The 10,848-nt window shown below is 34.1% G+C and overlaps 1 protein-coding gene across 1 annotated transcript in view; it reads left to right on the top strand.

Moving 5' to 3' along the window:
• Positions 1-8,894: 8,894 nt before the first annotated feature.
• The window catches only part of TRIQK (triple QxxK/R motif containing), a 42,475-nt gene continuing 40,521 nt past the window's right edge, over positions 8,895-10,848 (top strand). Inside the window, exon 1 of the mRNA XM_039225541.1 lies at positions 8,895-8,972. Within this exon, the coding sequence (XP_039081472.1) occupies positions 8,912-8,972 (61 nt within the window). The 5' untranslated portion in view covers positions 8,895-8,911. The remainder of the gene's footprint in view (positions 8,973-10,848) is intronic.

Raw genomic sequence — 10,848 nt, 5'->3', positions numbered from 1 at the left:
TGCTTCTAGTTCATTTACTTTTCCATGCATATGAAAACAAACAAGACAAATGAAACAAAAAACCCAACTCCTCTGTAGTTCATTCCATTTGACTGCAGTGCCTACCCTTGACATCTCTTTATTCCTGTTAACTGTGGACACCCACGTCACCCCTCTGTCATCGTGACTTTCAGACTTTCCACCTTAGCCCACCCTCCCAGTTCCTTCACTATCCACATGTGTGATGTACTATTCTGGACTCTCATTTCCTTAACTTGTCTGCCATACTGTTTTCCTATTTCTTTAGTCACCCTGGATCATAACCTGCTTCATTTTACGAATAACATCAATCACCTCATACTCTCTATTAATGACCTTTAGTTCTCTAGTCAAAGAAACTCTAGCTCTTTTATTCCCAATACTTTGATTATTCGACCCCATCCAAATCTTTTAAGTCCAAAAATTGGTCCACTTTCTGCCATCCTCTGCTGTCTTTGCTTCCTTCTCTAGCTTTAGACACCATGGCGCATCACTTTACCCACTTTTCATAGTATCCTAAACTTTTTCTGCCCTATTGCCCTTCTTTCATGCCTGTTTGGGAAAACCTGAACTTTGCTTCATCCAGCTGTCTACCCCTTCTCAAAACTAGCAGGGAGTGGCTGAACACTCAGAAAAAGACATGCTATTTTTAATTGTGTAGTTTAATGTGACCAAGGATTCATGGTTACCAAATTAATTCTGTCCTTCATTGTTTCTCATTAATTCTGTTTTCCCAGGACAGACCCTTCTATTTTTCCCCAGCATAAATTCCAGTCTCTGAACTCTCAAATCTCCAAAGTTCCTACTTTCCGTTTCACTCCTAGGAGATCATCTTGCCCCCTACTTCATAGTGAATGTGGAGCTACCCAGTGGAACTTCCTCTATGTTGGACCACCAAACTCCAAAGGAAGTATTCTTACCCTTCCTTTTTCCCTCTTTCCTATTAACGTGAAAGAGGTAGTTAACTTTATTAGTTCAAGTGTGCACTGAATTCTATTCTTCCTGCCTACTTGAAAAGCCCAATCATTTTTTATTTTTTTTCCTGTCTCTTCACCCCCTCACTCTACTGCCTCCTTCTACTTATTATTTAGACAGACTCCAGTTTCCCTCTGCATTCAGAAACAAACAAGACGCCCTCAAGAGTAAAACACAACAAAGTATATCAAAACAATCTTCCTTAACCTCTCTCTTCCTCTCTGTGTAATATCCTATGTCTCCCCTTCCTTTTCCTTATTTTATTTTTTTGTTATTTTTTAATGTTTATTTTTATTTATGAGAGAAAAGAGAGACAGAATGTGAGCTGGGGTGGGGCAGAGAGAGAAGGGACAGAATCCAAAATAAGCTCCAAACTCTGAGCTGTCAGCACAGAGCCCAACATGGGACTCGAACTCACGAACTATGAGAACATGACCTGAGTCAAAGTCGGAGGCTTAACTGACTGAGCCACCCTGGCGCCCCATTTTTCCTTACTTTATAAAGATTTGCCTATGCTTTCCATCTCTGCTTTCCCACCTCCTACGTATTCCTTAGCCCATGGGAAGTAAATGCTTCAATGAGTGTTTCAAGGAAGAAGCAGGGGTCACCATTGTTAAATGATGTTACAAGGGCTTGTAAAAGTGGTGAATATTCCTTTAATTTAGGGCTAAAGGAGCCATTGCTTCTTTCATTCAGCATAGTAATTTTGAGATTTATCTCCATTGTTGCATCTTATCAGTATTTTTTTTTTTTTTGCTGACTAATATGCATCACTATGTAAATAGTATTTTTTTTCCTGCATAAAGAAACCAGTTTATCAGTTCTTCTGTTGATCAACATGGGGGGGCATCTATTTCCAATTTGGGGCTATTATGAATAAAAATACTATGAGCATCCTTGTACAAAGCTTTTTTGTGGACATATATATTTCTCTCTCTTAGGTAAATACCTAGGAATGGAATTGCTGGTAGTTAACTTTGTAAGAAATTGCCTATTTTCCAAAGTAGCTGTGATTTTACCCTCACATCAGCAATGTTCAAGAATTTCAGTTGCTCCACATTCTCCTAGTGTTTTGTATAGTAAAGTGGGTATATTAATATTTTAATTTGCATTTTGCTGATTACTGATGGCATTGAGAGCTTTTCATGTGCTTATGTGCCATCCTTATAACTTCTTGGGTGAAGTTTCTGTTTAAGTCTTTTACCCATTTTTTATTGGGTTGCATGTCATATATTATTGAATACTTCTTTACACATTTTGGATGCAAGGTCTGTTTTCAGATATAGTTTTTCTGAGTTATCTATAATTCACATTTCTTTTTTCCTGGTATCTTTTGATGACCAAAAACTACATCTCTCTCTTTTTTTTTTTTTTTTTTTGGCCTTTTTGTTTTTTATTTTTTTTTTTTTTTTTAAAAAAAATTTTTAAGTTTATTAATTTTTGAGACACAAAGAGAGAGAGAGAGAGAGAGAGAGAGCAAGCACAAGTGGTGGTGAAAGACGGAGAGAGAGAATCCCAAGCAGGTTCCATACTGTCAGCATAAAGCCCCACATGGGGCTCAAACTCACAAACTATGAGATCATGACCTGAGCCTAAATCAAGAGTCTGATGCTTAACCAAATGAGCCACTCAGGTGCCCCGTATGTTTTTTGTGTTCTAAGAAATATTTGCCTTGTCCAAGCTTGTAAAGATAATCTTTTTTTCCCCATAGTAGCTTTATTGTTTTAGCTTTTTTGTTTAGGTCTATAATCTATTCTCAATTGATTTTTGTATGTGATAGAAGATAGAAAATAATTTTTGTTTTGTTTTCTTTTAAGGATATACAATTGTTCTAGCACTATTATTTATACTGTATTCATTTTAGTTCCATCATATGGCTGAAGTGTGAGTCCCAATGACTAAGGTTCCTTTCCTGGAATATGACTTTTGGGGGTATATAGGCAACTATCTTATAGTTACTCAAAAATTTTTATGTCAGTGTTGGCAGGTGATCAGGATTTTAGAAATCACCTTTGCTCAGTTCAAGTTTTGACATATTTTTTTCTGCAGCTATAAAGGAAATTAATTTGGCAAAGTGAAGATGGGGTGGTCACTTTGATCTCTGAAAACATTAGTAAGGCCACTGTTTAGTTCTCTAGTGTTACACAGTAGGCATTTATTCCTGCTTGTAATAAATTATCCCACTATTTTATTTATGTTAAAGTATACAGTGTCTGCTTGGATGCTGTGTCACACTTCGATAGTCTCCCAAGTGACCTACTTTTTTTTCATGTCTTTAAGTGTGGAGAATTATCTCTGGAGATCCGAAGTATGTGCCCTTCCATGAAATAATAAAATATAGATTCCACAAGTGAAGGAATATGAAATGACATTTAAAGTACATTTCAGAGCCTGAGTATATTCATGAAAATATGAATAAGTTTGTCAAAATCATGGAACTAAAAGTGAATTTGATAGTGCACCAGACCATGGGTAAGGAACAGGTGACAACTAGGTTATTGATGGTTCTGTATATTAAGTGTTTTGGCTTTATCTAGGAAATGGGTTATTATTTGGATAACTTATATGTTACTTATGCGATCAGCTTTGAAATTTTAAAAAATCACTCTGGAATTAATGAATGCACCAGGTCAGGGACAAGTGCATTCTTTATTTGCTACTTTGTTCATCCCAACATCTGGCATAAGATTGTATATTCATGATTGGTTCTCAATTCTGATCCAGCCATAACTAAACATCTTTTCTGACCAAAGTGTCATAATTAAGTAAGATTTTTTTTTTTAAGTAAGGGTCTTTTAGCCTTAAAAACTGAGATTATTATTTTTTCTGTGGTCATGGCTTGAATTTTTTTTAATAACCTGTGTTTTGATCTGTATTTAAATGTCACAGTCTGGAATGAATGCTTTTTCTGGAAGCAGAGACATATGTGAAGGTTTCAGGTTCCTTACTTGTTCTTTTTGGATTTCATAAGAAAGGTATAAATGAGCAATAAAATAACTTGGTCAGAATGTGATAGAATATTGCACTACCTTTGTTTTTAAAGGTCACATATTGTACTTAAAAATACATATGCCTATGCCAAATTTCTGTGTAAAATCCAGGTTAAGAAACGATATAAAAAACAAAAACACTCTCTTTAATCTGAGAAGTCTTGACGAGTGTAAAGTTTTAATTAAATAAAAATTAATTATGAAATATTTTAATATGCAATTTTGGTATTAAATAAAATTAGCATTTTCTTCCTTAAGTATGTGTTATCAAGTTTCAAGAATGTTAAAAACTTCTCTGACGATTTAATCTGAAACCATTCCTACAGCAAAATTCATAAATAATAAATATTATCTTATTAATCCATATTTTAGTTTAGCTGGGTCTCAGAGCAAGTTAGTTCCTCAGGGAATGTTGTGTTCTTTATAAAAGAAGGTGATGAGATGTAATCTCCAAGGAATTAAATTGTGAAAACAATCTCGGTATTGTACATGCTAATATAAATCTGTTATTCCCTTTCCGCATCTATCACAACACATTTTAAATTGTGGCTGATCTTGTATGCAAATAGCTGTCTTATTAGAAATTGCAGCTCTATGTGCTCATGTCTCCCTGGATTTCTTGGGAGTTTGCTATCTAACCATCAAAGCAATAGAAATGAATGATGATTACTGCAAGGCTTTGAAGAACAAAGAAAAGTCACAATGTTTTAGAGGTTCTAGATGTCTGAGGCATTGACAGTTTGTGCCATACACATGAATGGGTATCTCTTTAGATCGTTTAGAATAGTCTCAATGTGTTTATTAGAAAAGTAAAATATTTTCTACCTTTTTGTGTTTGTTGCAGCTAATACAATGTAAGGCATTTGTGTGTGTGTGTTCCCTAGGCATTTTTTGTTCGTTTGTTTCAACACTTGGTAAAATTTCATTTTGCTTAAAAAGTAGAATAGAATACATAAAGAATAGAATAATTTCAGAGAATAAAGTTTTAATCTTTGAAATTTTGGTTAAGGATTATCAGTTACTAAAATAATTGGGAACAAAAATTTAGCTCATCTATATTGTATCTTTTAGGTTGAAATTCTTTTAAAGTTTTTATAGTCACAGGTTATGTAAATATAAAATGTATCTATTCACAGAGTATAAGCCTTTCTAAAAATATAGGGTCTTTAGCTTTTTTTTTTTTCTTTTTACTTTTTTGGTATCACTTTGTTTATTTAAAGTGCATTTTAAAATAAGTAAAATGGTGGATAGATATTCTCTATGGGTCTCTTACTTTTTTATTTACTACAGGTAAGGAATGAATAAAATACTGGCCTCTAGAGTGTTATTTCTGTTAGGATATTGGTTTAAATGACCGGGAAGGAATTGAGGGAAGCATACTGAGTGACCATGTGGGCAGCTAGCCTTAGAAATTTGCTTTTGAAAATTTAAGCTATTCCATTAAGGCAACAAACAAAACTAAATTGAAGGGGTAATAATGTCTTGTGTATGTATTTATTTAAACTAACTTCTCTCCTAAAATGGAGTGATATTTTTTCTAGCCTCACATAATCAAGATTAAAAAAAAACTTGACTTCTCTTTACAATTAATAAATGCAAAACACTATGCAAATGGTTGCTATACGAATAAATTATAATATATCTATTGATATTTTTCATGATGCTTCTATTAATATTCTGAATAATCACAAGTAAGAATACAGGATTATATGGCATCTTGGTTTTGGTTCTGAAATTTTAAAGTAGTGTTATCTTAAGTGTAATAACTACATGGTTTATGAGATGTGAACATCTAATTTATTTGACTTTTTGTCTTACTTTGCACATTCCTAAATATTACCATAGTATTAACTCTGAAGATGATTATGAGTAGAAAAATAGATTTTTAGCTGAATTTATGATTTTTTTACACATAAGTGGTAATTATTAATTTGGGAATGCCTTTTACCGTGTTAGGTGGGGTCACTGTTTTGATTGCTCAGTGTGAGCATGGATATAAATAAACAATACAGTTTGATATGAACAGATTTCAAAAGCATTTGGCATTTGAGAACTGTAATAATGCTCTTTAGGAAAATTACAGTTTAATAATTTATGTGAAGACATCTATACATACTTGTTTTAGTTAGGGTGATACTACCTACTGTAAATAAACAAAGATAAAATGTACAGAGGCTCAAATGCTACAAGTTATTCTTGTTGTCACAACAGTATGAAAGAAGAAGATACCTTACTTGAATAACTTTCATTCATGCAGTCATTTGGGATCCAGAATGTCATAGGTTCTGTGCTCTTCATCAGATTATTTCCAGCAGCACTCTGGGGGCCATCTCCATTTCAGCCAGATGAATGAGAACACATGGAGAGTTTTTATAGGTTAGTTCTAGAAGTAGAAAACACTAATTTATTTGGTTTTTGTTGGCTGAAACTCAGTCACATGCCCACAGCTAACAGCAAAGGAGGCTGGAAAATTGTCAAGTGAGCTCAGGGAAAACAAAAACAAAAGTGAACATATATTTTAGTAAGCAGCCAGCAATTTTTCCTATAGTCCATCTTTCTGGTCATGAAATAGCCATGCACATCCTCTCCCCTGCCTCTTTAGTAGGATGATCCTAAAGTTCCCTGCTCACTGCGTCCTGCACAAAGTATGGGATCTCAAGCCAGTGCACAGTTCTCCCCCTCAGGTTGGAAGGTGGTTCCTTGAAGTTTACTGACTATGAAATTTTCCTAATTTCATACAATAACTGCATCATATCTCCTATGATCATTCCCATTTAGAAAGGGAAGAAAGGAAGAATGGGAAACAGGAATCATTGACTCAGCATGACCATGAAATCTGCTTTGTGCAAGGTTGCACGAGGCCACCGAGAGGGTCCATCATACCGACAGAAATTTCTTGCTTGGATCCTAATTATGGTCTTTTTAGAGAAGTTCCCTCGTCCATTTATTCTATGGCTCTCCCTTCTGGATGATTCTCCTTCCAGGTCACATATGAAGAGGATGGCACAAATCTACAGAGTTTGTCTTCCTTGGGGGCTGCAATCTGCTGGTTTAAGTTTAGAAGTCCAAGAATTGATTTTCATTCACATACTTTTTTTTTAGACAAAGTTGGTTTCCTTGTAATATAATTCCCTCAGATTTTAATAGCCTTCTTACCTTTTCTAGCTAGTTCCATGTGACACTGCAATTTCTTTTCTAGTCATACTTCTCACATCTGCTTATTTTCTATACTACAGAACTGCCCTTCTCTGTTTCTACCCAATACTGGCTTCCTCCGTGATCTGAAACAATAGGTTCAGGTGAGAGGGGAACATCCCAATAGGCTCTCTTGCTCTCTTTTCATATCTCTTTCTGTCTTGTTTTTTTTAACTGAGAAGTCTTAATGGGCCCTTGTTCTTCAAAGCCTTTTTCACTTTTATTTCTTGTTATTTGGCTTCTAGAAGAAGTTGGCTTTTTCAACCTTGCTCGTTCCCAAATTGCCAAGCTATCACTTTATATTTTTGCTTATGAAAAATAAGCAAAAGGCCAGTTCTTGCTTGACTACATCTATATTTTGTAGTTCCTCCATAGAAACAGCGAGGAGCAATTTCCAGCCATCACTCTGGGAACAATTACGTTTGTAATAAATACACTTCACCAACGTATATAAGTTCTCAATCACAATAGAATTTCATTCCTCTTTCACTAGAATATTATGATAGTAAACAAGTTAGAGAGAGTATCCCTTTTCTACCACAAGCTGACCAAGGTACTATGTTCTTCTATGTACCCTTAAGGTTTGTTGGGGGAAAATTTCCATTCTAGCCAATTGGAAGGGGAAAGGTAATGTAGCTTTCAACAAAGGAGATTTTTAATGTTCAGGTCTGGAAGTGACACATAGTACTTCCATTCATATTCTATTGCAATTACTCAGTTATGTATTTGAATTGAGGCTAGGAAATATAGTTTAACTCTGTGCCAGGAAGAGGAAGGAGAATTTGGATTTTGGTGAGTAGGTTGTAATCTGTGCCACATATCTATTTTTTGAAGTTTTCATTTAAATCTAGTTAGCAGTGTAATATTAGTTTCAGGTCTACAGTTTAGTGATTCAGCACTTTCTTACAACACCCGGTGCTCATCACAAGCTCACTCCCTTAATCCCCATCACCTAATCCACCCATCCTCCCACTCACACACCCTCTGGTAACCAGCAGCTTGTTCTCTATCCTTAAGAGTCTGTTTCTTGGTTTGCCTCTTTCTTGTTCCCCCCCACCCTTTGGTCATTTGTTTTGTTTCTTAAATTCTACATATATCTACCACATATTTAAATCCAATAAAAATAATAAGATTTGAAAGATGTGTTGTGGATTAAGTCAAACAGTGCTTATAGTGTAGTAAGCGTAAGAATGTTAGTAAATGGTAGTAGTTTATACTGTTTTCAGAAGGAGAGACACACTAGAACTCAAACTTAGGCACTTTTGTTACCTATGTCGTGCTTTTTAAAACAAAATTTAAAGCATCTGAGATTAAAATATTAGCTTTTTTGTGTAACATGGTAGGTAATTGGGAAGAAACATTCTGCCAATAGCATGCCTACAACTGTAAGCCATCTGAATGAACAGTACATGATTTTCACATTTACAGATAATACTCTCTAACAGTTTGGTTTAATTGAGTATTGATAGTACTTGATAAAAATTAATGTTACCAAGAACAAATAATTGGGAAATTTAATTACCAGCAATTGTATCCTTGATAATTTATTTGAAAGATTTTTGTGTTCTTTACTGATATCTAAAGGGAATAAGTCAAAGCCATTTTTACCCATTGCTTTAAAAGTGAGTTTTACAGAATAAATTATTCCCGAAGTTTGTAGATAGTCCTTTTGATTTTTAGGACTTCATCATAATTATTTTCTTTCTTTGCAGCAGGCATTTTGGAGATCAAAGATGGGTAGAAAAGATGCCCCTACAATGAAACTTCCTGTTGATCAGTACAGAAAGCAAATTGGTAAGCAATGAATTCCCTTTGATACATTCCTGTGAATTAAGATAAAGAAAAAAGCAATTATGTGTGATATTAAGAAAATAACTTTTCCCTAATACATATGATACACAGAATATGCATAATGAAGGACCATATAGTTTTTAAAGAGCAAAAATTAAGTGCAGTCCTGCTTATAATGAAGAAATACATTTTGTGTACTTGTGATTTTTCAAAGCTCTTATAATGTTCATTAATTTAATAAAAGCAATAATGTATTATTATTCTTAAGGCTAGATGCTCTTATATGGTAAATATTTTTAATAGTATCATCTATTAAATCAATTCTTTTTATCCATCTGAAAATTTTTAAATTTGTTGACTGAATGGCAGTAATTTGAGAAGCCTGAAATTCTTCTTTAAAATTTTACTTTAGTAAAATGGTGGCCTAGAGAAAAGTCCACTTATCAACATAAAAATAATAACAGGAAGCTTATCTGTTTTAGACTGCACTCTAAGAGCAGGATTTTCTACCCATTCTTTTCAAGGTTACGTGGAATATTTATAAAAAAATTACCCACATGTGAAGTCACAAACCAAGTCCACTCAATTTTAAAGAATCATATCCTACAACTAGAACTTTGAAAAAAGTGTAGTAAATTAGAAATCATTTAGGAACAAAAAGGTAACTTCCCCCTTCCCATCCAGCACTTTCTCTTTTTACATGTCCCTGCTCATTCCCACTTCTTTGGAAATAAAAAAAAGTAATAAGTAATGAAAAACCTCCTCTAAAGAACTGAAGGATAAACAGAAAAGTTCAAAGAGAAGTCAGAAAATGAGTAGAAATTCAAAAGTGTAAATACCTGTTTTAGAAATGTGATATATAAGGTGCTAAAGTTTTTTCTATAAAATGAAAGAGATGCAAAATGAAAAGAATATTTAGAATATATATAACCAATGAAGATTTTATATATAGAAAAATAAAGTCCTACTATAAATATATAAAGTACTTTGGAAACCCAACAGTAAAATGGGTTACAAAACTTGAAGAGGCAATTCATGAAAGAGGAAATCTAAATAGATAAACAAAAATAATAACAAAAGAAACCACTATTACAATAAAAACTGAAATCAAAAGAGCCCTGTGAGGGGTGGCTCAGTTAGTTAAGCGTCAGACTTTGGGTCAAGTAATGATTTCCGTTTTTCTTTTCTTTTTTTCTTTTTTTAAAAAATTTGTTTTATTTATTTTTGAGACAGAGAGAGACAGAGTATGAGCAGGGGAGGAGCAGAGAGAGACGGAGACATGGAATCTGAAGCAGGCTTCAGTCTCTGAGCTGTCAGCACAGAGCCCTATGCAGGGATTAAACTCAGGAACTGTGAGATCATGACCTGAGTCAAAGTTGGACGCTTAACCAACTGAGCCACCCAGGTGCCCCCTCAAGTCATGATTTCACGGGTTAGTTGATTTGGAGCCTGCTTTGGATTCTGTGTCTTCTTCTCTCTGCCCCTGCCCTACTTACTATCAGTCTCTCTCTCTCTCTCTCAAATAAATAAAACTTTAAAAATTTTAAAAAAGAGCCCTGTGAAATGATAGAACTCATCTAACTGATAGATAAAAGCAAATTAAAAATCAGTATTTCTAACTAGATTAATCCTTTCACTTATAGGTTGTGAATAAATAGTGTGAACTGTTATCTATGTGTTTAAAAAGGAGTGATTTATCAGATTGAAGTCTGATCAAATGGGATGTGCTAAGCACATAAAGAAAAACTGTATAGTGGATCAATTCACAATCAAAGTCTTAAATATATAATTCTTAGAAATTTGACAAGCATATATACTTATGTAACCAGAAATGCCAATTTTAATAAAAACATTTCCAACTTCTCAGGTAATTCTTCAA

The sequence above is a fragment of the Hyaena hyaena genome, unplaced genomic scaffold (assembly GCF_003009895.1).
Source record: "Hyaena hyaena isolate Hyena2069 unplaced genomic scaffold, ASM300989v1 scaffold_2311, whole genome shotgun sequence".
Lineage (NCBI taxonomy): Eukaryota > Metazoa > Chordata > Mammalia > Carnivora > Hyaenidae > Hyaena > Hyaena hyaena.
This window is presented reverse-complemented; position numbering and strand designations above follow the sequence as displayed.